Below are 27,954 nucleotides of genomic sequence, written 5' to 3'. Positions count from 1 at the left end.
CATGCAGGGATTGAAGATTGCAATACAGCAGCAGTGCACTTGAGGCTACACTAGGGGCGGAGTTTGACCTCTCAAGTCTCAAAACATCACTAATCCGCGTCGGACATTCTGGCACAGGCCATCATCGGCCCCGTTTTACAAAAAAAATAAAAAAGGCGGGGGGACTAATTCCAGTGAAATAACACTGTCCTGCGTTGAGTGCGCTATCAAGCAGGGAAGCAGGGGCTCGGGCTGCCGCTCGTGTGCGTGTCGGAGGGGTTGGGAATGCTGCACAGAGAGTGCGTTACGTGGACCTATCTGCAGTCATTTCTGGGCAGTTTTATTTGCAGGATTCACCGACCAATCGTGGATTGTTTTTTTTTTTTGTTTTTTGTTTTTTTTTTGCGTTGACAGCTGGACCGCTCTGCGCCTTCAGCGGAGAGGAGAGACAACTATCCGATATCCGACTCCTCTTTAAGGTGAGTGTAGAAGAGCGCTTGTTTTCCCACTGCATGAATGCAAGTTGCGGCATATTTATAATACAGTGGCAGACCGGGAGCTGCTCCCATATACAGTAAAATCTACAGCGTAAGGCTGTGTAACACTGGCAACGTGTCTCCTACTGTGGGAACGTCGAAGCTTTATTTATTTATTTATTTATTGGGGTGGTGGGTGTAGGGTCGGTAGGTTGTTATCGCAGGGAAACACAGGACCAAGGATCAGGTCAACAAATCCCGTTCAATAAAGGAGGACGTATGCCCTCTTCATGAACCCGACAGCAAAGATGGGCGCTTATGTACACGTATAGGCCTATACAGGCATCACATGGTGTCAGAGAGGGTTGCAATAAACACATGTGGCCACTGAAACGTTAGAATATATGATGACACTGTTGATGTTACCAACATTGACTTCAGGATGAAATTAATGTCCTGAAATCAACGTTGTTTCAGCATGTATTTCATATTGGCTATGTCACTTTTACAATAGCATTTACCAATAATATACTATTTAAAATAATAACTTATTCGCCTGTGTATAGACATGCAAATGAGGGATCTTGCACAAGTCACGATTCATTTATTTGTGTTTTGATTTTTTTTTATGCATGTATGGATGTAGCTTTAAAATTAAATGTTATGTCTTTTTAAAATGTACAACCATGGAGTTATTTACTACTTTCCTTCTGTAGCCATTCATTGTAATTTCATACTATATTCATAAGAAATTAAGCTATTCCAGAGACATGAAAGGAGTAAAGTCGGATCATATAAGTAAGATACAAGAAAGTGTCTTTGGATTGTTGTTTATTTTATCTTATATCTGTATTTTATTTCGTGTTTAAGATTAAAAACAATCATAGTTTTTGAGAATTCCATAATAAAATATTTTCTCAGTATTTAAAATATTACACCTTTTTCCCCCCCTCCTCGGTCCTCAGACTTTGTCCAGTAGCATTCAATGTTGGGCAGCACATGGCTGAGGCTGCCTTGTGGCTGACAATGCTTTCCACAAACCGCTCAGGAGGTGCGTGGGGATGAAATGGTTGGAGCCCATGGCCAGACCAACTCACTATCTCCCTCATCCCAACATGTCCAACTGCAGCAAGTCTCCCCCCAACTCTGGAGAAGGTAGTTCACAGGATTCATCTGGCGTCTGACCAAATCAGTCATTTGCATTAGTGATGTAATGAACACTGTATCCAAGATCAACAGAATTTTCAAGCAGGGCCTCCATTACAGTATGCAATAAATATTATTGCTATAGGTATACTGGAGTTTAGCTGCAACTGCATTTAAATGGACAGAAATCTGGGTGGTGGTGTGTTTTGAGTTGACACTAGTTGTTTCTTTTTCAAAGTTTCATTTATAACACCACCACCAAAAAATACAATAAAATAAAATATCTATTATAATATACTATATTTAAACCTACTGAGCACCAACTATAAGTACATGGGACAAAGGCAGATGAACAAAGTATAAGGAGATAAGAATGTGTATGGTGCTAAATTGATCTAGTATTTTGTTAATTACTGATTACCTATTAAAAAGTATGGCTTAGAGTTGCATCATTACTTGGTAATAAGAACAAAAAGTAAGTCAAAAGTTGATTTGTGTAGAGAGAATAACTTTGGGAAGTTCTAATTTAAAAAGTTATTCTTTTCCTTTAGCTGCAGGCAATAATTCCATGGCATGGGTGAAGATGTTCAAAAAACCTGGAGGAGGCCTGAAGAAATCCTACCAGCCTGGGAGCATGCTGTCCCTCGCACTCACCAAAGGCCTGCTGAATGAGCCCGGCCAGAATAGCTGCTTCTTAAACAGCGCTGTTCAGGTGTGCACCATGTTTTAAATAGGTTTAGATTTCTGGGTAACTCTAACACTCTTTTTTAGATTATGTCCTTGTGTGAACACATGTGTGTGGTTGATTGGACCCCCACAGGTGCTTTGGCAGCTGGACATTTTCAGGAGAAGTCTGAGGCAGCTCTCAGGTCACTTTTGTCTCGGTGATGCCTGCATTTTTTGCGCTTTAAAGGTACATTTAGTGTTAATTCATTAAGTCATTCTTCTTTTTTTTAAATTAGTTTTGTCCAGGATTAAATTCTTGTCTGATCATACATGCAATATCTGCATCGCAAACTAATAATTAATTATGCAACTAATTATGTCTTTTTCAGAGTATATTCAGCCAGTTTCAGCAGAGCAGAGAGCGGGTGCTTCCCTCCGACAGCTTGCGTAACGCCCTTGCTGAAACTTTTAAGGATGAGCAACGCTTCCAGCTTGGGCTGATGGATGATGCTGCTGAGTGCTTTGTATGTTGACACCGTGCCTTTTGCTTTACAATCAAAAATAATCTTCAGCTCGCCTTTCCACACTAACTGAGTGTTACAGAGTATTACTGTGTTACTGAAGAAAAGAAAGAAGAAATAGGAACATTAAAAGACTGCACAAATGTTGGTACATGATCACCATAGTTACGTTTTTGAGGAGTATTAAATACACGCTTACGTGAAGTGTTACTCAGTGGTTCTCATTTACTGCGTCAACTTTTGTGTTTACAATTACGCACCTGTGCTGTGTTCTTTGTTTTGATCGTTGCCTCTGTATCTCCTCTCACACATAATAGGAGAACATCTTGGAGCGAATTCATTTACACATAGTTTCAGACACGGCGACTGATTCATGCTCATCCAAATCCTGCATCACCCATCAGAAGTTTGCAATGATGCTTTATGAGCAAGTGAGTAATCTTGTAAAAAACCACTATGTGTTATTAAAAAAAAAACTACACAATAGCGTTGTCTTGTGCAAAAGAAGGGCATAATTTTAAGTTGGTCAGTTTTTTCAATTAATAAATTGAAATAATAAAAAGAGTCATATAGCTGGTTGCTTGTTAGAAATATGCATCTAACACGCTAGACTGTAAACTTGAAACAGTAGAATAATGCACAGCCTTTGTTTTGCAGTTCGTGTGTCGCTGTTGTGGTGCATCTTCAGACCCACACCCATTCACAGAATTAGTACATTATGTCTCCACTACTGCTTTATGGTAAGTACTCGATTGATAAAAAATATTGATATTGGTTGATTAAAAATTAAAAAAATCAGGCCAAAGCAGTAAACCCAATTTAAATGTCAAAATACTACCAATGCTAAAATAACTATGGTGGTTACTAGTTTTAATCAAGTCATCACATTACAAAATCCAAGGCTGGTTATTATCAGCAGGTCTATTGTGGTTTATTGTAGTCACAATTTTTAGTTCAAATATGTGCAAGATTGTTTCTGACTTTTTTCACCTGCACCTGACAAAAAAGAAATTCCAGCGTATTATTATCCTTCAGTGGGCTGGTTTCAGTCATTATGCAAATGTACTGTTTATAAGATTGTGGAAACCTGCAGTCAGCTGAGACTGAAGAAGTCACTTGGATGAGTGACAAAACGTTTCTCCCACAAAACGCTATGTCCAGATGAACAGAATCAACTTTTGGAGATCCAGCGTATTATCTCTAAATTGAAACGTATTTTTTTTTCATATGTTTTCAATATTTTGAATTAGTGAGTCTCAGACCTAACCATAATTTCAAATTATTAAGTTGAAATTTAAAGACAATAACCAAAAAGTTTGACTTTGACAGCCAAAAAGAAGCATTTCAGTGGCAGAAACAAACTTCCATCAATTTTTCACACAATCTTAATGATGTGAGAAATCAATAATAGTGTCTTTGCTAGAGTTGGATGTCTCAAAACTGGTCTTGAGACCGGTCTCGAGACCACTTTAACGTGGTCTTGGACTGGTCTTGTCTTGGTCTTGACGTACTTTGGTCTCGGTCTTGTGTTGGTCTCTCGGGAGATTTGGAGTCAACAGTATCCATGACACACAACGTAACGTTTGATAACGTGTCACGCGCAAAAGTATCAGCTCTAAGAGCCGTGCTTAGAGAGTGCTTTGTAGTGAATCAGAAGAGTCGACTCCCATTGAGCAAGAGCCGGCTCCTCACTTAATTTCCTTTCGCTGCTCAGCTCTCACACAGTGGCTCAGCTATGCTCCAAGACTAGACTAGACTAGACTTGGCTGTAGCTCAGGTGGCAGAGCAGGTCAGCCACTAATCAGAAGGTCGGTGGTTCGATCCCAGGCTGCCTCCTGGCTGCATGCCAAATATCCTTGGGCAAGATACTAACCCCGTGTTTGCCTACTGGTGGTGGTCAGAGGGCCCGATGGCGCCAGTGTCCGGCAACCTCGCCTCTGTCAGTGCGCCCCAGGGCAGCTGTGGCTACAATGTAGCTTGCCATTGCCTGTGTGTGAATGGGTGAATGACTGAATGTAGTGTAAAGCGCTTTGGGGTCCTTAGGGACTGAGTAAAGCGCTATACAAATGCAGGCCATTTACCATTTGGATTCATTTATTTCCAAGCTAGCGTTATTAAATTGAAATTAATAGATTATAAATGTTTTTGTGCTTTTAAATCGTTATGGAACAAAACGTGATGGATAGAAGACATATAGCAATAAAGGTTGAACAGCTTTGCTCACTCATATTGCCACATTAATTTTAAAAGATAGTGAGGTGAAAAGCTGAACGGCTTAAAATTGTTATTTATTAAAGTAATAGTTGTTTAGAAAATGAATTTGCTTCTTTTCCACCAATGGGGGAATAAGTGCATAAAAATGTATAGATATCGACATCTGCATTAACTTGATATTAGCTAAATTTCAAACATTGCCCAAGAATTTTTACAATCAGTTTATCCCTGTTTGAAATTTTCTGTGTTAATCTTTTTGTTTCTTAAGAACCCCAAAATGGATGCTAAATAACACCCTGCTAATTATATACACCTAGTGAATGAATATATACACCTAGTGGCCACAACTGTAATGCTGGCCACTACAAACTGTTGTACCATAAAGATAAAAAATGTTTAGTAGTGACTGATCTTGTCTAAAATCAGTACTAATATACTAATGATAACAAAACTGAATATGTCTTGATCCATATTTGCTTTACTCACTTTCAGAGGTTGGTGAAGCTCCCATTTCAACAACATTAAATATTAAACAGTTATCATAACTGTTAACTTAACCAACGTACACATTAATGTTAGCTGTTTAACTATTAGCAATCCCCCAATAACCACTAAGGCAGCAGCTAGCGGCTGTGGTTAAAGATAAAACAGCAATATTCATGTGGGAGCGAGGAAGCGAACCTTATCAGTCCTGCCTATGTTTATTATTAATAGGCAACCTTAGTTATCAGGATAACACTAAAAACGAATTTGACAAAAAATCACAATTTGAAACTGAGAGAAGTCTACATCAGTTACATAGAAACATTGGCAGCCTACCTTACAAAGCCCCCCTGATCAGCAGTATATAGTGCCGTCACCTGAAGCACAGCACTACTTCAGACAATTTAAAAATATGTTTTTTCCTTTTTTGCACTACCAACGAAAGTCTTAAAATATCTGTAATTTTTATCCTCATATATTTTTGTCCTGTTTCAGACAACCTAAGAATAGTGTTGTCATTGATTAATTTTGTATTTCTTTTTAATGGTAAAAAAGTGGTATCCAGTATTTTGCTGGCTATTGCTATGAAGTTTGAAATTCCAATATCGTAACGACCTCAACATTTTCCAGTCCAGTCCAGTGTCACCTACTATGGTTGCTATTGTGATTTCCTTTGTATATTTAACCTTCACTTTGTGTGTTAAAAAACAAAACACCTTCATAAACAGTTTAATGGAAAGATATTTTTACATTCTCTTTCTACTCTATGTAAGTATGAGATGTGTGTACATTCATGCAGGATTTGTGAATTTTTGAATTGTTTGCAGAGTCAATTACTCTTTCAGAGATGTATTAGATGCTTTGTTACCTGCTAAATAATTGCACAGTTTGCACAGTTTTTTAATGGAAAAGTGTTTTTATATTTCTTTAAAGGTGTCCAGCGGGGATTTTTAGCTGTAGTCTGTTATTATTATTGGATTTTATCAGTAGGTGTTTCCTGGGCTTTGCACACTCTACCTTACAAAAAATAATAAAAATGCACAACCTCAATAATAAATAGCATAAATTATTATTATTATCTGCTTAAATTTATATCAGATTTATTGTTTGGATCATATTTTCTGATTCACACTTTTTTTTAATGTTACACATCGAATGGGAACAAAATATTAGTTGATGCATTTTCTGTTTTTGCACCCAGCCAACAGGTTGATCGCATGTTGGGGAAGAGCGAGCGGCTAAGGTCAGACATGTTTGGAGAGTTGCTGCAGGCAGCAAACAACACAGGTGACCTCCGAAGCTGCCCGGTATGTTCCATATTTGCTGTCACTTTTCCTTTTCCTCTGGTAATATTTCTTAGAAAATCGGTGGCTCACTACCTTTTCCCTGTTTTGCTATTTAGTAAGAACATCTGTCTGAATTTAACCTTTAGCAAATGCTGATTTGTTTGACGCAGCTATAAATGAATAATTTAGGCATTCAGTTTAACAGTTAGTATGATACTTTAAAATGGACACAAAAATGACTGTTGCAACTGTGCAGAGTACACTCTGTGCTTTCTGCTGCGACACTGCACTTGAAGCGACCGGAAGGAGACGATGCCAGACTAGTGTTAGGATATAAATAGCGGTAAGGGCTTATCCACTGTTTTTCTCTCATCTGTATTTGCTACCGCTGTCTTCTTTTCAGTGTGCATCAGTTAAGGCACAGTGCTGTGTTCCCTTAAACCCGTACTCTTCCCATGCTCTCTGGCTGCTTTATGCCTTTGCAATATTCTGATGATGATATTTAAGTCACTTTAATTTCCTTTCAGTTTATTTCATCTTTTTGTTTATACCTCAAAAAGACACAACCTATGACTCTGACATTTGGGGAAATTTGCTTAAAAGAAGTTAGTAAGAAAAGTTCACGTTTGCTTTTTTTTAATCTGTGTTTCCAACAGTGAGATTGGTTCAGTGAGAGTTATATAAGCAGAACAGCTAGCCTCAATCAAATTGTAAAACAATTCAAAACTTTCAACCACATTGTAAGTGTTTTATTTACACACGGTCATTTCATTGTTTTATTGTGCGTCTTGTTTATTCATTGTTGTCTTGTTTATTTAATGCCTTTATTACTTTGAGTGAAGAACTTTGCCATTTTCCTTACCAGTGTCTGCTTCTTTGTTTTTATTGGTTGTTGTTTTAAAGTATTTTGCAAATTCGGTAAAGTGTTTTATAAACAACTTTATCACTAAAAAACTAATTACAAAACATCCAACAGAGTGGGTTTTTCTCAGAGTTAGAAAAGACAGCATATTTGCCTAAACTAGTAGCCCATTAGAAAGGCACATTTCCCATTACTGCATAACTTAAAGGCAAACATAATTTTTTTTTTCAAATAGAAAGATTATATAGTTTTACTGGACTTTACTGGACAATTAAAAATTGCTATGCCCAGTTGTTTTTATCCTTAAATGCATTATTTGTTATGCAGAGTAACTGTGGTCAGAGCATCAAGATCCGTCGCGTCCTAATGAACTGTCCAGAGATTGTGACGATTGGATTTGTATGGGACGCCGAGCAGTCTGATCTTACAGATGATGTTATTAAGTCCCTTAGCCCCCGTTTGAACCTGTGTGGGGTAAGACCAAGTGAAAGGCTGAATTGAGTCACCAGTAACCTGATAACAAATGGAATTCCATTAGATTATTATAGATAAAAAACATTGTACTTTTTGCACTTTTGTCCAGTGTGTTAAAAGACTTGTTACAAATGTACATATCGAAAGATATTTGTCAATTTTATCATTTAATATCATATATATGAAGGTCAGCATGCTGTAATCTTTAAACTGGCCTCGGAAGTCACACAAATAACTGATATTTTCATAGGATTTAGAATCTGGCACAAAACCATCAAACTTCAATTTGATCTCTTTCAGCTTTTCAACCGAGTCACTGATGAAAATGCTAAACGGAGTGAGCTACATCTGGTGGGGATGATCTGTTTTGCGAGTAAACATTACTCAGCTTTTGCCTATCACACCAAATCTTCAAAGTGGATGTTTTTCGACGATGCTACTGTGAAAGAGGTTAGGATGTCTGCCATTAATCTGCCTTACCCCTTTTCAAAAGTGTATTACCTACTACTGTGTTACATGCTCTAACTCAGTTATTTTCACCTTTTTTTCAGATTGGGTCCAAATGGAAAGATGTTGCTTCTAAATGTATTAGAGGACATTTCCAGCCGCTTCTTTTATTTTACACCAACCCCGAGGGAAGTCCTGTATCTAATGAAGATGCACCAAGGCAGACCACCATGTGTCCCCGCTACAAAGCCCAAGTAAACGGTGACATGAACGGTAAGACAGCCTTCCACTTATTATAACTTCTCAAAAAACAAAACAAAACACCCAGCTCACCCCTGCAGGCGGTTTATGCTTCAAGCTCGGGTCCTCTACCAGAGGCCTGGGAGCTTGAGGGTCCTGCGCAGTATCTTAGCTGTTCCCAGGACTGTGCTCTTCTGGACAGAGATCTCCGATGTTGTTCCCGGGATCTGCTGGAGCCACTCGCCTAGCTTGGGAGTCACCGCACCTAGTGCTCCGATTACCACGGGGACCACCGTTACCTTCACCCTCCACATCTTCTCGAGCTCTTCTCTGAGCCCTTGGTATTTCTCCAGCTTCTCGTGTTCCTTCTTCCTGATATTGCTGTCATTCGGAACCGCTACATCGATCACTACGGCCGTCTTCTTCTGTTTGTCTACCACCACTATGTCCGGTTGGTTAGCCACCACCATTTTGTCCGTCTGTATCTGGAAGTCCCACAAGATCTTAGCTCGGTCATTCTCCACCACCCTTGGGGGCATCTCCCATTTTGACCTCGGGACTTCCAGGCCATACTCGGCACAGATGTTCCTGTACACTATGCCGGTCACTTGGTTATGGCGTTCCATGTATGCCTTGCCTGCTAGCATCTTGCACCCTGCTGTTATGTGCTGGATTGTCTCTGGGGCATCTTTACACAGCCTGCACCTGGGGTCTTGCCTGGTGTGATAGACCCCAGCCTCTATGGATCTTGTACTCAGAGCTTGTTCTTGTGCTGCCATGATTAGTGCCTCTGTGCTGTCTTTCAGTCCAGCTTTGTCCAGCCACTGGTAGGATTTCTGGATATCAGCCACCTTCTCTATCTGCCGGTGGTACATACCGTGCAGGGGCCTGTCCTTCCATGATGGTTCCTCGTCTCCCTCCTCTTTCTTGGGTTTTTGCTGCCTGAGGTATTCACTGAGCACTCAGTCAGTTGGGGCCATCATAAGCTGATCTACAATACGGCAGCAGTCTATAAGTTGAACAGCCACAAGGAGCAGTACCCTCCATGGAGAAGGAGGCTAGAGGGCAAGATCAAAGTAGTACGGAGGGAGGTTAGCCAACTAACTGAGTTGCAGAAAGGTGCGACAAAGAAGGTGCATAAAAAATACAGCAAGCTGTCCATACCTGAGGCCTTGGAAACTGCCAAGCAAAGACTCACAGCCTTGGCCAGCCGCTTGAGGAGGTACACCAGAGAGATAGAAGGCAGGAGAATAAACCAGCTTTTCTCCACAGAACCAGCAAAGGTGTACTCTCAGTGGCAAGGGAACAATAAGAGAACAGCACCACCAAGGCTGGAGAAGGAGCAATACTGGAAGAGCATATGGGAGAAGGACGCAACCCATAACGGCAATGCTCAGTGGCTAGTGGATCTGAGGGCAGACCATAGCAACCTCCCTGAACAGGGTCCAGTAACCATCACAGTGGCAGACATCCAAGCAAGGGTCTCTAGTATGAAGAGTTGGACAGCACCAGGCCACAACATGGTTCACGCCTACTGGCTGAAGAAGCTGACTGCACTCCACGAGCGTCTGGCAGCACAAATGAACCAGCTGCTAGTTGACGAGAGAGAATGGCTAACCGAAGGTCGGACGGTCCTGATCCCCAAGGACCCCAAGAAGGGACCGGTCCCCTCCAACTACCGACCAATAACCTGCCTCAGTACTACATGGAAGCTCCTGTCAGGCATCATATCGGCTAAGATGAACAGGCACATGGGTCAATACATGAGCGGGACACAGAAAGGAATTGGCAAGAATACCAGAGGCGCAAAACAGTTACAAGTACCTGGGGATCCCGCAGGCGAATGGGAACCATGAAGAGGCAGCTAGGAAAGCTGCAACCACCAAGTACCTGCAGAGGGTCAGGCAAGTCCTGTGGAGTCAGCTGAACTGTAAGAACAAGATCCGGGCTATCAACACGTACGCCCTCCCCGTTATCAGGTACCCAGCTGGTATAATAAGTTGGCCAAAGGAGGAGATAGAAGCCACTGACATAAAGACAAGAAAGCTCCTTACCATGTATGGAGGGTTTCACCCCAAGTCCAGCACCCTGAGGCTGTACGCTAAGCGGAAGGAAGGGGGCCGGGGACTGGTGAGTGTCAGCACCACAGTCCAGGATGAGACAAAAGATAACTTCTCATATATATATATATATATATATGCGTATATTTAATATATACACACATATATATAAAGGCGATAATCCACAATATATATCAGGTGTGATGTCTTTTTACTGTGAACTATATTTTCCCACTCTAAACATGTTCAACTCTGCCTCAGAAATGCTTGTATTTATGGTTTGAATAGTATAGACCTACTTTCTGTTCATTCCTTCATTTTTCTACATCAAGATCGTTTGGTTATACATTAATGCCAAAAATCAGTTATCCTGCATTTACTAACTTGAGAAAGTAAATAATGTATTAATGATTATTGGATTGTTGGCAAATACTGTCAATAAATCCATGAGATTAAATAATGGCCTACCCCGAGTCAGATTAGGGATAATCTACAGTTAAGTCCTGATTACTACCTGTAATTATTCAAAGCATTAAATGTTTATGTTTTACTTCCTCAAGTGCAAAACTGCTGTTTACATAAAAAGACAAATAAAAGAAAATTCACAGTGAGCAGCACTTCTGTGGGACAAATTGCCCTGTTGATATCAGAGGTCAGAGGACTGTTTCAAGCTAACAGGAAGACATTAGTCGATGAAATAATCACAAATTTCATCCAAGGCAGAAAAGTATCTAAAAATCTAAGAACAGGAGCTCAAGGGTTCAGTTTGCGCAGGCTCACCAAAATTGGACATTTTGCCTGATCTAACGAGTCTTGATTTTGGCTGCAACATTCAGATGGTAGGCTCAGAATTTGATGTAAATGACATGAAAGCAGTGAACCATCATTGTGGTGGTGTAATAGTGTAGGGGATATTATGTGGCACACTTTTTGGACCCCTTAGCACCAAATGTACCCATCACTGTACCCATCCTCTTATGGCTACCTCCGCTACATTCCATGTCCCAAAGCTCAAATCACTGAAAACTGGCTTCTTGAACAGTAAATTAAGTTCACTATACTCAAATGGCCTCCACAGTCACCAGATCTCAATCTAGTAAAGCACAGGAGATTCATGATAAATGACCATAAAACTTTTTGTGACTTCAGATTGGACATACAAACTTTCCAAAAAGGAATGGTGGTTTTACTGAAACACTAGTGTGAAAAGAATGAGGTAATATTAGGCAGCTAATATCTGGATGAGTCTTAACTGATTCTTCACACTATAAAATGGGGTATGTGAAATTTCACACATGTGCGCACACATTCACAAACTCAAATGTTCTCTCATATAGCATAGAGTGAAGTTAATTCCCACTCACACAGGAGACAACAATTCATGGCTCTGACTTCTGATTGTGTAAAGATGCCTCCATATCAACTCTATCTGATTAATGTAATAAGTGCCTAATACATGCTGTGGAGTGGGATGCACAGTTTTTTTTGCATAAACAAGAGGAGAAAGAATAGAAAAATTGTGGGATCCTGACACTTGATGTGATCTGTGTATATTTTAGCATCTTGTATTTTATCAGTGATATTCAAATGCCAGTGTGAGGCTATTTTTTTAAAGTAAGGTAACACATATGTAACTCTATAATAGTGGACCCTGGATTATTTAAAAAAAAACAATGATTCATGTTATTACATTTACAAATGCCTTAACTACGGTAACTGCAGTAGCTTGCTAACAGACAGCTAACATTAGCGTTCTAAAAGCTACCTGGACATACAGCAAGGAGTAAAATAATCCTCTGACATAGTAATACATAATAATTTTAGCCAGCTAAAGGAATTTTGTTTCTTTGAATTTTGCTTTAGTTACATAATGTTGGGCTCAGTGTTCTTTTCAGAGTAAGATGCAGTGTGCTCTCTCTGTTAGCTTAGATTAAAAAAGTACTGTGTGTTTTTTACTGTGTGCGTATGATTTATCTAAGCAAACCTTACACTTACACAATGAGTTTTGTGCAACAATAGGGTTTAGTGTCCACCAGGCTGCAATCACAGAGATTATCCTTGGCTTGTCCGGGAACTTAAAGTGAAATGAAGCTGCGACATAAGAGAGCATGATAGAATCAGAATCAGAATCAGAAACTTTATTGTCATTGTCATGAGAACAACGAAATTAAGAATGGTCCCCGATCATTGCATCATCCCTAGCAATATCAAAATATAAATAAAACAATAAAATTCAATAAATAAAATAGATAGAATACTTAAAATACTAATAAGATATAACAGTAAAACATTCACATACATTCCCACACACATGCTTCAGACCGTGCATAGATTAACACAAGAGTGGCGTGATGGACATTTTTTTGTAGTATTCAGATGTGTTATTGCAGTTGGATAACAGCTGTGTTTGAGTCTATTAGTCCTTGCTCTGATTGCCCTGTACCGTCTGCCTGAGGGCAACAGAATGCTGATCCATTCCAATTTGTCTAGTAATTTCTTTTCCAAAAAGCCCAGTCTGTTTCAGCATTTGAATTGTCTTTGTGAAAGTATCATCAGGTAAAATTTAACAGTATGACAATAGTATGACAGTGGTGATTTCAGTCAATCACAAATTACAGTTATGGTTTCCGTCAGGGTGATGCCGTTAAACCTCAGGCGGAAAGATTGTCCTCTATGTGCTGGCTTGAACTTGACATGAGGATGATGCCTCTGTTGCACGCAGATTACCACCCACGCCTTGCTCCCTAATCCCCGCTCCTGTGGCCAAACGCACTCATGCCCCTGCTCCACAGTTCTCACTCCTCCCCTGGACATTTCTGACATTTGCCTCCATTAATTTCTAAGCTTGGGGTTTTGGCAATGGCACCTTTCCTGTTTAGATGGATTGTTTTGCTTTAATGTGGAGCCCAGATACTTTGGCATGGGACAGGATTTTTGTTTTTATGACATTCAAAGTAAGTCGTTGATGCATTTGCTTCACACTCAGATGGCTCAGTTTTTTATTTATTATCCTTTCATTGAATGTAATCATATTTTGCCTGTTGTCCTGTTAATTTGATGTGCAGTTTTTAGGAGTGAGTTTTCAGTCCTGTACAGTACTTTATGCTCATTCAAACTAAAGCAGCAAACCAAGAAATGTTTTGTGGTTTAATGCTTTCGTTACAAATTTGCTCTATCATTTCAAGACACAAGATAAAATTTGCTTTATTAAATTAAACAGCACTTTGCTGCATATACTGTTTAGTATGCTTGGAACAGTCGATGTCCTTCAATGCCAACATTGGGCTGCATGAACAGTATATGACAGTTTACTCACTGCTCTTACTCACCACTTTTGTAACATCCAGCTTTGCATACACACAGCATTATGCAATATTTCACCTCATGTTTCAGATAATCCTCACAATATTTCCTTCACTGCCATATAAATATTTGTAGTGTAATAATTGTATTATGTTTTAATGTAGATCTTATAATAAAAGGCAAGGCAAGGCAAGTTTATTTGTATAGCACTATTCAACAACAAGGTGGTTCAAAGTGCTTTACAGAGACATTAGAAACAAAAACAAATAAAAAGCATGATTTAAAATTGATTAAAACAAGCAAACAAACAAACAAACTAAATAACAAACAAACAAACAAACAAAACAGTATGTAAAATCAAAACAGATAAAATCAGAGCAATAGATAAAATCAGTAGTTAAAATGTAAGTTTTGAAGTTTAAGCTTAAAAGTGTGGATTTGGTGCTTTATTCAAATGCAGCTGAGAATAGGTGAGTCTTCAACCTGGATTTAAATAAACTGAGTGTTTCAGCTGATCTGAGGCTTTCTGGGAGTTTGTTCCAGATATAAGGAGCATAAAAGCTGAATGCAGCTTCTCCGTTTTTACTTTTTAAAAAGTAAAAATGAAACCTCTGCTTAAAGCGCAGTACACATACAAAGAAAGAGACAGTGCTGCAAAAAGCAAAGTAACTAAGAGAAGAGCTGAGTTACAAAAGTAAAAGACAGTGGAAGGTGATCATGGTCATTAAAAAGCCAGATGTTCACAGTTCACATCAGCACTGTTTCTCACAGTGACCCGTTTGCTACAAAAGGCAAAGAAACACCACAGGGTGGGCAGCCATGGCAGCAATTGTGTATTTTACCAAAGTTAATGATGCAGCATATGTTCCTTGTTTTGTCTCTTTCCCCGTTGGCAAGAAGCAACGGCAGAATGGTGCATCTACTGTGTACTTTATATGGACTATGATTTAATAATGAAAGTAGCCCTTCTAACATTTTCTCATGCAATACCGTTTACTTGATTCATAACTAATTCTTATAAGTATATGGCACAGGAAAAAATGCAAAAGGAGTCACTCTAAGAGTAAATCATAGCCCATGGATGAATTTACAGCCACTAATTTTGCAAACAGATTAACACTGCTGTCTTATCATGAGATTCAGGGTGTAACAAGACCACAAGGCAACCAGTTTTTGCTTAACCAGACAAAGTTTCCAATTGCTGTTGAATAAGTGTTTGCACAGGATTTCACATCTTATGGATCAAAAAATGATATTGAGGTTTTGTGAGATTCATGACTGCTAACTACGTCATGTTGACTTGTCTGCCCACTTTGGACATGTGACAGTCATGATGACGATCATAGATTAAGTGAATAGCCCAGAGGGCTAAATCATGCAGGCCTAAAAACTGGTCCTAGCAACCATGTGTATTTCCTGAGTAATTGGCAAAAACCTCTTTAAGATTGCTTTGGTTACCCATAGTTTGCATTGAGCACACTGACACACCGGCAGATGTTCCCCGGCTACTCTTCGAGCTGTATTGAAACATTTGCTTTCAAAATCAATGTTGCATCTTCTGGAACATGTAGACTGCAGTAGATTAGTAGATTGTGAGTGCTTGCAGACAATGCAGACATTTTCCACAGGCGACTGTAGCCATTTGGTAACAATCAAACCACTGACAAGCAGCACTCTCTTGCGACCAGTTTCACCTAGTAATAGCCGACAAAATCCAGAAACTACTTGCTAACCAGTTCCGGGATTTACACTTTTCTCCCGCTGTCGGTGGTTGTTTTACAACCAATATGGACGTTCGATCAATGTGACCATGATGTCAAATGAGAAACATCTGTAGTCACTGGCCACTGGCTACATCCCCAGCGTCCTGGCAGAAATAAAAAGATAGAGTACATTACTCAAAGTTAGAATGCACATTTGAGTGTGTGCTCTTATTGTCTCTTTGCCAAAATATTTGTGATGCTGGAGAGTTGTGGTTACGTCATACATAATGTTGGTCAAAAGCACAATAATGTCTTTTGTATAGACTGTAGTCTTGAGTTAAAATATATACAAATCTTTAGAGTTTTTCATTTTACTTGTTATTTCTTTCTTTCTTTCTTTTCTTAAATTTGGGCCATGGGAACTAACCCTGCTAAAGGTAGTTTATGGCTCAAAGTAAATATTTAGCACTCATTTAGTTGTTCGAGAGCCAGAAATATTCCAAATTCTTTGTCAAAAACAGTATAATTTCTGTGTTGTAGAGAAACCACAGTCCTGTCATTTGATTAATTTATTTTCCCCAACAGTAAAACATCCTCTTGGCAGTCCTAACAAATTTCAGGAAACTTTCATGGAGAATTTGCAGAGGCCAGGTGAAACATCAAAAAAAGACAGAGGTCATCGAAGAACTGAACCATCACAAAACAAAGGTAGAGGGCTGTGTGCATATAGCACATGTTCTCTAGTTATAAGGGTAGCAGTGTAAATCTGGGAGGAGAAAGACAAATTTGCAGACTGCATGGGCTCTACATGCGATATTCTGCAAATAATCTGTGTTCACTGTTCTTAGATATGACGCATGCAAGACCTTCATCTCCACCAGAGAATGGTCCAGGGCCTCCTGTGGAAAAATCAAAAAGCTATCCACGTAATGAGAAGCCGTCAAACCATTCAAGCAGAGGATCTCAGGAGCCACATGGACAGTCCTTTAGTGCACAGAGTGGTGGACATAGTCGGAAAACTAATAATTTCCCAGGTCACAATGACCAGGATGGCACCCATGACCAATGGGAAAAAGGTGGGAGTGGAGGAAGTCGCAATAAGTCTAAGTGTACTTGGAGACCTATTCGGGAGGTGTTAAATGTGGACACGGTATTGAATGAACTAGAGCAGCGGCGTCAGCAGCAACATGACAGCCCGCGGTGTAGTAAGCCTCCATCACACGAGAGGGTGCACCCAGAACAAAACCGAGATCGCGAGCGGGAATATGTCCGAACCAGAGAGGATCGGAAACAGAAATGTTTAATGACAATTTATGAGGACGAGCAGCGGCTTGAGACTGAGAGCCACAGCTCTGTAGAGTCAGAAAGCCGAGCAAATTACCAGAGGGGCAGCAAACTAAAGGGGGGCCCAAAGACTCTTCTACGTAGTGATACCTGGACCATTCAAAGGACAGAGTCTGGCTATGAGAGCAGTGATAGACTCAGCAGTGGCTCCACCAATCCTGATTCTCCTGGGGTCGATGGCTTTGCTGTTAAAGACCAGAGATCAACAGCGGAGGTACCGCTGCAAAGGTAAGACTCAGCTGATGACTATGACAGATACTGTCATTTTAATTTTACCTGCGGCAAATCGCCAGCATGCTGTGTTCATAAATAGTTTATTTAATAGGCAACATCATAAGATCTCTAGAAATAGAGTAAGATTTAAGTGAATCTTTTGTTATGAATTTTCTCATTAAAATAGTACATGTGACAAAAGGACATTTTGATGACCCAGAACACTTTGGCCCAGAAATCACATTTTCAGATATCTTTTTCTAAAAGCACCAATAAGCCTGTGTTAACAATGACAAAAAATAGTTTTGTATATGTTCAAAATGTATTTTAAGGCCTATCTTTTCCTGGAAAACCAAAAGAGGTTTATGACTCATCCTGCACTGTGAAATGTGTACTATGTGTGAATCTAAGAAGACAATTTCTTCTTGATTCAGCTCGTTACCATGGCATTAATACACTATGGATAAAAACCTTCATTAATAAACATGTTGAGAATATGTCAAGTTCTTGTCAATGACAATAACTAGCATTTCTATTTGCGTTACAATGTAAACAGAAAAAAACAAACAAACTTGTGTTGTCCATCTTTTTAGCTTATGTGTTTTAAAAATGCTGCTCTGCACATTTTAGTTTCATAGTCACGCGCACTCTTGTTTTCCTTTTGCGACTATGGTTATTTTAAGAGAGCTGGATATATTCTGCCACTTGCTAATTTTTTCCACTTATCCACTGGTCACGTTTTGTGTTGTGGACAAAAAAGCTTTTTCTCCATAGACTGAGATGGACTCCGCTCACTGCAGTGTACCTGGACTGAGTCCAGCTGGAGTAGGTCTGGCTAAATCCATTTGGATCCACAGTGAGCGCCATAATTATAAAAGGGACACCTTAAAAACCTTTGATAGGACACAGGATATTTTTCCATTATTTTTTTATTCTCTGACATTTTATATTTATAAAAGTTTCCCAGAAGCTAAAAAAGGGAGGTTTATTTTAATACTCTATTCCCATGTACACTTTAAAGGGTGAGTGTGTGGAGGACGCCAGCAGCAGACACAGAAATGCACATATATCTACAATACATAAGCAGACCTGGAAGCTATAAAACAGTTTTGGCTGTATATTTAACAAGGAATTATTAATCACTGAAAGCCATATTTGAGTGGTTTTCAGTCTAAATCTTGTTCAGATGGCACTTTTCATTACTCAGTATGTTTTGATTGGTTGTTTTGTGTGTGTGTGGAGAAGCAGTCACACTGTGAGAATTTGGTCCTAAATTTGTTTGTGTTCACCAAGGCTCCAAATCACCCATCAGTTAATGACTTTATTTGACATGAATATTGATTGTTTAAAGGTCACATTCAACCCAAAATTGAATGGTTAAAAAGGACTTTAAAGTTTAAAAAGAAATGCATGTGTAAATGCTCTCTAAATTTGCAGTCTGTACACGGAGATATTAAAATATGAACGTGCCTCATGCAAGTAAAAGCAAACTATTAAAATACTTGTATTTAAGTATGTAATTATATTGAGTAAAAGGTATTTAAGGTAGGAAATCATCTGTTTTTTGTAAATTAATATTATGAAAAATTTAATAAAATTTCTCCATAATTGTTCAATTTGCAGTTTGTAAGTCTTTGTCAGTGAGTATGGTTTATAAACAGAGAGTACCGATACACACAGGTACATTTTAGGGAGGATTCATAATATAATAAGCACCTTTAGGAATAATAATTATTTAATAAAAACTGCATTTTTTTACAGCCTATTGAGTACTGCATTTAGTCACTATCATATTACAAAGGTATCCTTGAAATATCATGAATGTTATTGATGATGGTACTCATCAAAGCATTATTTTTGTAATGGTCTGAAGGAATGTAGCAATTAATAATCAGTTTTAACTTGGTAATAACGATAGATATTTTCAGTGGTTGGTTATTTACCTTAGATGTCTTTTGAAAATAAAAATACTTTAAATGAAAGAGTACCATGGACTACTACTGTTTTCAGCCTTTTTATGCACATTTTTGTCATTTTGTTGAACAATATATGGTATAGCTAGAGAACTACATGAAAGTTTGAATGTAATGTAAGAATTAAAAGCAATCATACGTTTTTACAGGCTCGACAATATATTGGGTCAACTAGACAAGATTCAAAACAACTGTTATACAGTCAATTCCATCTAAAGTCAATTCTAGTCATTAGAGTCTCAGTAGACCTTGAATATGTCTTTGGTGCTGCCATACTACTGGTATTATCTGGATTGATGTGCAGTATTTATTGCCAGAAAAAGAGTAAAAGTTTGATGCTTCAGGGTTTTTTTTATGCTGGCTCTGTATTAAACTTGGAAACACACTCAGTTGCTGTCTTTTATTTTCAGCCAGCAGCACCAAAAAGGAGGCGATGCAAAATCTAGTATAATGTCCTCACCTCCACACAATGGTAAGTTCCACGATTTTATAGGCTTCCTGAGGTTTTCGTGGCACAGTAAAATAATTAGCTGGTAATAAATGTAGTGTGTGAAGTAACCACAGCGCAGTGCGTAATTGTAACCTGCTATTAGTAATTTTCAGTTTTTGGTAAAATGTTAACATGCATGTACTTGTATGTAACAGCCTTATTCTATGTAACAAGTCCACTTTATATAACAGGTATGCATGGAAACATACGTTGTGGGTGGATGTAATTATCCCTCCACAAACAAAGTCATATCTGCTTTAAAAACACGATGTGGATGTTTTAAATGTAGATTTTGCCATAAAAGAAGCAAAAAAAGGATAACATGTAAAAAAAAAAAAAAATTAAAGTAATATAATGTGACGTTTGAAACAGGACTTTGGTCTCAGTTATATGTTTTAAAATATTTGCAATACTTACATGAAAAGATTTACAAGGAAAAAAGAAACTTAGATTAGATCTTTCAAAAGTTCATCTTTCTTTCTTTCTTTCTTTCTTTAACCGAATTTCCCAGAGGAACCCACCCGAGGGATTAATAAAGTTCTATCTTCTTCAACCTGTCTTGTATAGGCTATGTTGAGTTTGGACTGGCTTATTTAACCTCTTCACCCAGTCAGTCCTGCACAGGCATTAATCTGATGATAATCCCACAAAGCTTGTTCAGATAGCACAGCTGGACGTGGCTGCCGGCATTGTCATAAATATCTTTCTGTTGCATGCTGTACTTAGGAGTGTGCTGCACTCAATACTTAATCAAGGCTATGTGCATTCAGAGCCAGTGTTTCCAACCAACAGCTAGAGCTTTTATCCTTGCATGGACCTCTCCAGGGCAACAGCGAAGAAAAAAATAACACATCTATTTTTAAAGGGAAGGAATTCAGCACCACACTGCCTCTTGCTGCGCTGGTGCATGGAGGGAGCTTGCTGACTGATTCATCCAGCTGTGTGAAAGTCTTGTGAGATTAACTTGCTGCTGCTGCCACCTTGTGTCCTGAGAGGGCAACAGCCTTGATGTCAGACAGATGATTTTCTCCCAGCTGCCTTCTTAGTTTAGACTTTTGATTAGCCTGTGATTTTCCATGTCTTACTATTTGTTTTGCTCTTCTTGTGTAATAATAGTAATAATAAACCTTATAAAAAGATGGATTTATCTTTTTTGGATGTTTCCTGTTTTATTCAGTTTACTGCTTTGTTTTGATCCTGTTTTTTTGTTTTGTTTTGTTTTGTTTTATAGGCAAACATCAACCCAAACCTCAGGGAAAGAACCATGATCAAGTTTCACATTCACATCAAAAGGGCAGTCCATGTTCGAGGTTGTTTCTTGTTGTTTCTCTTGAATTACATAAAAATGGCTTTAGTTTTTAAAAAATAGTTCAAGTTGATGGACTTAATCCACCTGTATATATAGGGATGACTTGCACTGTGGTTATAGTGTGTAATGGGTCATATTGGATAAATTAACAAATCGCATAATTAGTATAAACTGAGAACACAGACAGAGAGCTAAATGAAATGGAAGAGGAGACCTAAAGGATGGAGCCAGAAAGTCAACACTGTGATTCTAAAACTCAGTTTACCTCTGGAAACTTGTTATGTTCCTACAATCAATGCCCTCCACATCAAAAATAGATGTGTGCATAACTACTAGAAGACATTTTTGTAGCACTGCTGTCATGGAAACTTTAGTTTCTCCTCCCCAAACTTCAGCTGACAAAAAAAGCAAACCAGACCAGATGCTGAGCTTCCTTCCTGAACATTTCTGGACATTTCATTCATTGAAAATCAGTGATACCTGAGAAAAAGTACAGTTGTATAATATATCTTTAAAAAAATACATGTGACATGTCAGAGTAGTTTGGATTACGGTGATTAGGCCAGCCAGCAAGTTGTAGATCTTGGATGTTTGAAAAGTTGTCGGAAACTTGCGCTGCTTCAGTTTGCACCCCAAAATGTGTTGTTTTGCATAAATCCAAGTTATTACACTGAAATGTAATATAGCAATAATATATAGCAAAATGCTTTAAGACAATATACATGAATTTTAAGTTTTTACATCTTAATTAATTTCCTCTTTTTCTGTAGACGGAAATCAAAGTACACGTCTAGTACCTCCAGAAAAGCAGGGTCTTCTGAGAGGATCTCGTCTGGCTCGGACAGCAGGCAGAGTGAGCAGCAGGAGATGACAAACTGTAGAGGGCACACTGGAGAAAGTACAAACCTGAGGCACATTACAAAAACCAGCAGCTCAGAATGGAACAGCTCTGATGATCTTGCTCTCTCTGAGCCAGAGGATAGAGAAAGCACTTACCTCTCCAGTAACAGCGAGGCCACAGCCTCTGATTCTCAGTGTCCCCATATAAGCCTGCCATACCACCCTCCCAGCAATGTGACGGCAGAACCTCTTCAACTGAACAGCCAGCGTCAGCTTGGTACAACAGGGTTGCCTCACCTTCGACCCAGCCAACGGACTCCTCACCAAGGGGAAACAGGCCACCCAGTGTTTCGTCCCAGGATGCTCCAAGAACCTTTTCCATCAAGTCCTCGTCTTTCGTCTACATCTTACGTCAGTCCTCACAGAAAGCCCGACATGTCGGGCCTCCGAACCTTCTCAGATGCAAGCTCCAAGTCAGGGTCTGACCCAGAAAGGAGTACCCCATCATCGTGTGAAAGCGAGGAAAGAGCAGCTGGATGCAGGATGGAACAGGCAGTGCCTGCTCAAGAGGTTTCTCTGACAACATACTTCAATGTGGATAACTGCATGACGGAAACATACCGTCTCAAGTACCACAACCAGAGGCCTCTTGTCCTCTCTGCCACGGTGCCACGGACAACGGTTGCAAGTGAGCGGAGAGATAACAGTGATACACATTCACAAGATGTGCCAAAAGCCAGACCGGAAACAAGTAAGCCTCCAAACAAAACCAGTAAGTTACTGGAAAGGACAAAATGACAATATCGTATTGTTTTCTTTGTTGCTGTGTCAGTGACACGTGACTGTTGTAAAAACAAGGGGTTTTTTTAAAGGAAACTTTTTTTTTTCCTTCACAGGCCATAATAGCAATAAACCCACTGCAAAATGGAACCCAGTGACAGCCAAAGGACTGGATGAACGTGGTTTTTTATGAGTGTAACTTGGTAAGTTTTGTTTACATGGATGGGCAGTATTAACTGGATGCCAAAGAGTTTACAGAATGGAAATATGTCAGGAAGCCACGGCACCTCCAAACCGAGACGAACTTATTTATGCAAGCCTGTCACATAAATAAAACCTATTTCTAAATGCTGTTGTGTATGACTTGACGGATTATCAACGTTCACGTGTATCTTCATTTGTTTTGTAGCGTTGCTGCACGAAGATTTCGTTTCAACAAAACCCTGTTTTCAGTTTGCACTAAGAAGTTTTTTTAGGGTTAGATCGTTCTTTTTTATCACCGTATGTCTGTTTTAAAATATTTGTATTTTAGTGCACATATTTTATTTGTGCACTAGTGCTGCAGAAATTAAACTATACAAATATATTTAGGGTAAGGCAAAAGAGATTAAGGTGAATCGCAGATGATGTGCTGTGGTCTGTATGGTAAAAGAATTGAGTGTGATCACAAATAAGAGCATGCTATCATGAAAAGATATGCTAAAGATACATTATCTGATTATGATGTCATTCTACACAACATAATAACATCAAAGGTTGGCCTCATCGATAGCAGGTTAAAGGCAGTTAATCTAATTACCCCTGTCAAAGGAGTAAGATCGGAAAAGTATTCATGATTTCTGAGCACCTTACGAGTTTTATGCACATTTTGGAGGCTTTAGGTCACCAGAGGACAGACGCTGTAACAGTGAGTCTTATTTATTTACTGAGGTGTTCTAAGTGTTATCAGTTATCAGTTATTTTACAACATTATTCTGTTAATGAATGACTGTGGGCTGCCCCATACCAGTCAGTCTTTTGATGTAAAAAAAAGAAAAAAAGTGTACTGGAAAAGATGATCGATTGTTCATTTACTTGAGAAAACCACCCCCAGTAAAGGTCAATTTTATGTCATCCTTGAAAAAAAATGTGTAACTTGTTTTATTGGTTGGTTTTATTGGCAATGTCACAGGGCAGCCTTCAGGCTATTTAGTAACCGCCATACACAGTCGTGCAACCTTTTTGTGTTTTCTTGTCTTCAGTGCTGATTCTTGTAACCTTTTTTTTGTAATTCCCAGTGATGTCAAAACCATTTTTCCCCAGTCTTCCTCTTAAAGTAGGCAGATTTAAATGCAGGTCTGTATTTCCAGGTATTTTCATAATAATGCCAATGTAATTGATATAACTGACATAACTATTAACCATACTACTTAACATAACACACAAGTATCCTTGTTCATAGTAAGACTAATATTCTGAAACCTGCATGTGGCCTTTACAGAGTCATACTAGCTGTTTGTACAGCCTGAGCATGAGCATGATAATCCTGGACTGACTCCAGCAAACATAACATTCTGTTTGATTTTATTCAATTGTAATAAAACAAAGTCATCAAATAGCAATTTGTAACCTTTTAAACACTTGAATGTTCTCTTGCTCACACTAGAATACATAATATTATGTTATGCTTACATTTTTGAATCTAAATGTATAATGCAAACAATGTGTTGGAAAACAAACTGTCAGAGGCATACTATGCATTCACTTTAAAAAATAATTACTTTAAGAGCAGGTTTTGGTGTTTTTAGATCCTTTTTTTTTATATGCACATTTTTCAAATCTCAATATATATATTTTTTTTTCAACTCACTAGATTGCCAAGTCTCTTTATAACCATCATGCCATATACACATATTTTTTTCACCTTACATTTTTATCACATCAACCTTTGTCCAGGTATTTACTCCTACTGAACACATTTAGCTGTGTATGTATGCCGTGTTTGACCCGACAGACATTTGAAATTTGTGTTGGTCATTTCGTTTTTTTGGGTGTTTCTACTTGTATTTGTCATGGTTTACTTACACTGTTTAAATATAAGAAAAACAAGACTTGGACTTCACAGGCAGTCCAGTCTATCGCTCACTGATACAGTACACGATGATATACACTAGACTGCCTTTAAACAACTTGATTGTGCTGTAGTAATTATAAATCCCTGCTATTTTTTGAAGACTTCCTATATATTTAATGGAAAAAGTAACTAAATAACTAAATTACCGATAAACTGAAGCTCAGTCCACGAATAATAACCAGGTTACCTTAACGTTGATTCACATGTGAAGTGTTTTTTCTTCATAATGATTGTGGGTTTGTTTTTTTTTCCTTCATCTTAAAAAACTCTTCTCTTTTCCTCACAAGTTTAATTTTACATTCTGAACATTGTGTCTTCAGTTGTATCAACAGTGCCTTGACACTTTCAGTGAATTCATTTTTTGTTGTTGTTTTGTTCTTTGTTGGTGAACCACATTTAGAGAATAAAAATGATGAATGAAGGGAAATAGACGATGTTGCGATTAAATTTGGAGCAGGCAATGCTACCGGTGACGTATTTGACACTCCTGTATGTGAAAATGTTATTTATAGGTTGGATTGGGGTTCTTAGTGGCTCCTTCAGGCTTCGATGTAACAATCACAGCTGCAGGCAGCAAACTCAGCAGTTCAAAAACTATTCCCTCTGTTAAACTAACAGTACTTAATCCAATTGTGCAAATACGATTATGTCTTGCATTCACAGTTTGTAGTCTTCAGTTAAAGTTTGAATTTGCTCTCGAGGCCTGCTTGATGAGACTGGTTTTCTCCTGTGTCACTTAAAGTCACAGTTGGCATTGCATCGATCTGTTTCTTTTATTTCGGGCTACCCGTACAGTGGAGCAACCTAATTACTCTGTAAAACCACAAAACAAAAGAAAGCTTTCTGCATGATCTTATCATGTCACTGATCTTATCAGTTATAAGAAGTTATAAGATGACGATGCCTGATAAGTAGCCTCGGGATGCCTCCCTGAATCCTGCCGTCTGCTTGGTTTTGGTCCTGTGCATTTGGTCTGCTGAGTTGATTTATTGACATTACAGTAAATGCTTCATGTCAGTTTAAAGAAACATGTGAAACCTGTCTACACTTTATATTTTTGTAGATAATATATATTTATTTTTATTCATTGTTGAATAAAGTTTCAATTATTGTATCACTACTAAATTAGCCACTTGACCGTGTGTTTGTGTGTGTGTGTGTTTAACTTTGCATGAGCTTCCACAGAATATTATTTGATGAAAAGCAGAGGAAACAAGCACACAAATTAATAGGCAGTTGTGACTTTATTAATACAGCTATTAAAATATGATGAGTTACATGTTGTTGATGACTTGGCACAAAACTGTATGTAACCCTGAAAATATTTCAATTCGGTTCTTTAGATGGATTTGGTCTAACTCCTCTTGAAAATCCTCTTTGCATCCACACCTTCGTAGGTGTAGCTCTGTTGAAGAAAGATTAATCAAATACAGTTGTTATTTAACTTCACATTTTTTTATGCCGGGATGAAAATTTATATTTCTGAATGTATAATCTCTATTTTTATACGTTTGTAGGAACTCTGCCTTGCCTGTATGAGTTCATCTCCTTGAACAATTCTGGTTGTCGTCAGGTCTTTTCCGTTGTCCTTTCTCTTGAAAATTCCCTTCAACACGTCTCCCTCCAAGGTCCACGCACCCTGAGAGTTGAAACCAACGATGAGGAAATTAATGAAATAGAGAACAGGCAAGGAGGGGATATTGTGCAGAAGTCCAAAGGCTGACTAGGCTGTTTGACACTTTTATAGTTGCGGTATTGAACAGAGGGCAAAGTCAAGGCTTGATGTATGGATTGTTGACTTAGTAACAGGGACTCAAAAGTTGAAAGTCTAAAGTGAGTGAAACTAGGAGCCACTTTAACTTACTGATAGTTCTGTTCCATCTGCAAGGGCGTACTCAAAGGTGACTCCGAGGGTAAATTCAATTTCGATGTTGCGGAAAGTGCTGCTCTCCTTGACGTTAAACTTGTCTCCCTCCTGTGTGATGGTAATCTTGAGGTTGTCGTGAGCAGCCAGCTTCCTCTTCACCATGTTAACTCCTGTGGATAGACACAATAAGGTCACAATAGATTGAGCAATGTCAGGAAGTTTTACCCGTCTAAAGGCTAATCACTTATAATGCAGTCACAAAAAAATGTGCATGACTATCAGTTTGGTGCAAAGATTATATTTAGACATTAATACATCAGTATTCTTTATTTAAGAAAAAATGAAGATTCAGAAGCAGCTTATCAAGACAGCTCTAGCACTCACCCATTTTTTCCATGAATTTGTCATAGTTCTCATTTTGAGTAACTTTCCAGGTGCCGTTGAAAGTCATGGTGGCGGTGAGGGTGAGCTGGAGGACTCTGCAACAAGGAGTGCCCTTTTCAAACTCTGCCGCTCCTTTTAAATCACACACCCTCTTATCTCATCATCTATCTGATTGCTGATGTGGCCGTTTAAAGCTCATGTTTTTTTTTCCAAGGTAATATCCTAACTGTGTGACAATGAATAGTTAAATGGTAAATGGACTCAAGCTTATAGAGTGCTTCTCTACTCTACTAGAGCACTCAAAGTGCTCTATTGAATGTTTAATGGCCACTTCATCCTGAATCTGTTTGCCAAAAGTCTTGGTCACAGCTTAACCACTAACCATATTCAGTGCAGAACTGCAGCATTTAAGTCTGCACTATTTGATACAAGAGGAATATATTTGAAATTTCTTTTACTTTAAAACTGTTCCTGCCATTTACTATTATTACAGATCCATTGCACATGTGCACTCCTCCAAATCTGTATGTAGCTAATGCAGGTTTAATCTTATCATTCATCCAAGATACTGCATCGGTGTAGTAGTTGTAATTTCTCTCTTCCACTATACTTGATTATATGTGATACCTTTGTCCTTTATTGCCCATTGCTAATAAACAAGACCTTTGACATCTAAAGTTAATGTTATACAAAACAAAAGAAAAAAAGATTTTTTTTTGAGTCATTAAACCATCCTTAAACCATTTTGGTATCGCTACATCTATCACTACAGCTGTCTTTT

The 27,954-nt window shown here is 38.6% G+C and overlaps 3 protein-coding genes across 7 annotated transcripts in view; 1 reads left to right on the top strand and 2 right to left on the bottom strand.

The window, feature by feature from the left end:
- The window catches only part of gucy1a1 (guanylate cyclase 1 soluble subunit alpha 1), a 250,801-nt gene that overhangs the window by 182,790 nt on the left and 40,057 nt on the right, over positions 1-27,954 (bottom strand). The window lies entirely within an intron of this gene.
- On the top strand, positions 11-26,217 carry usp53b (ubiquitin specific peptidase 53b). Of its 5 annotated transcripts, none has more exons than XM_076884872.1 (18): positions 11-458; positions 1,421-1,610; positions 2,153-2,313; positions 2,422-2,514; positions 2,657-2,791; positions 3,106-3,219; positions 3,446-3,528; positions 6,687-6,792; positions 7,961-8,107; positions 8,408-8,557; positions 8,659-8,827; positions 16,446-16,568; positions 16,709-17,432; positions 19,801-19,862; positions 21,112-21,190; positions 21,960-22,780; positions 22,926-23,012; positions 24,087-26,217. In XM_076884872.1, exons 2-17 carry the CDS (start codon positions 1,517-1,519, stop codon positions 23,000-23,002), a joined length of 3,138 nt encoding a protein of 1,045 aa, XP_076740987.1. In that variant the 5' UTR covers positions 11-458; positions 1,421-1,516; the 3' UTR covers positions 23,003-23,012; positions 24,087-26,217. The 5 variants fall into 5 exon arrangements, with proteins under 5 accessions (XP_076740987.1, XP_012774166.1, XP_012774165.1 ...); XM_012918712.4 differs by having other exon boundaries at positions 21,960-22,801; XM_012918711.4 differs by having other exon boundaries at positions 21,960-22,801; positions 23,219-26,216.
- On the bottom strand, positions 26,148-27,314 carry fabp2 (fatty acid binding protein 2, intestinal). The gene is made up of 4 exons (XM_004549487.5): positions 27,174-27,314; positions 26,787-26,959; positions 26,454-26,561; positions 26,148-26,327 (listed from the first exon to the last, which is right to left on the bottom strand). Exons 1-4 carry the CDS (start codon positions 27,238-27,240, stop codon positions 26,277-26,279), a joined length of 399 nt encoding a protein of 132 aa, XP_004549544.1. The 5' UTR covers positions 27,241-27,314; the 3' UTR covers positions 26,148-26,276.

The sequence above is a fragment of the Maylandia zebra genome, linkage group LG6, assembly GCF_041146795.1.
Source record: "Maylandia zebra isolate NMK-2024a linkage group LG6, Mzebra_GT3a, whole genome shotgun sequence".
NCBI classification, from domain to species: Eukaryota; Metazoa; Chordata; class Actinopteri; order Cichliformes; family Cichlidae; genus Maylandia; species Maylandia zebra.
The sequence above is the reverse complement of the archived record's forward strand: the minus strand, read 5'-3'. Positions and strand labels throughout refer to the sequence as shown.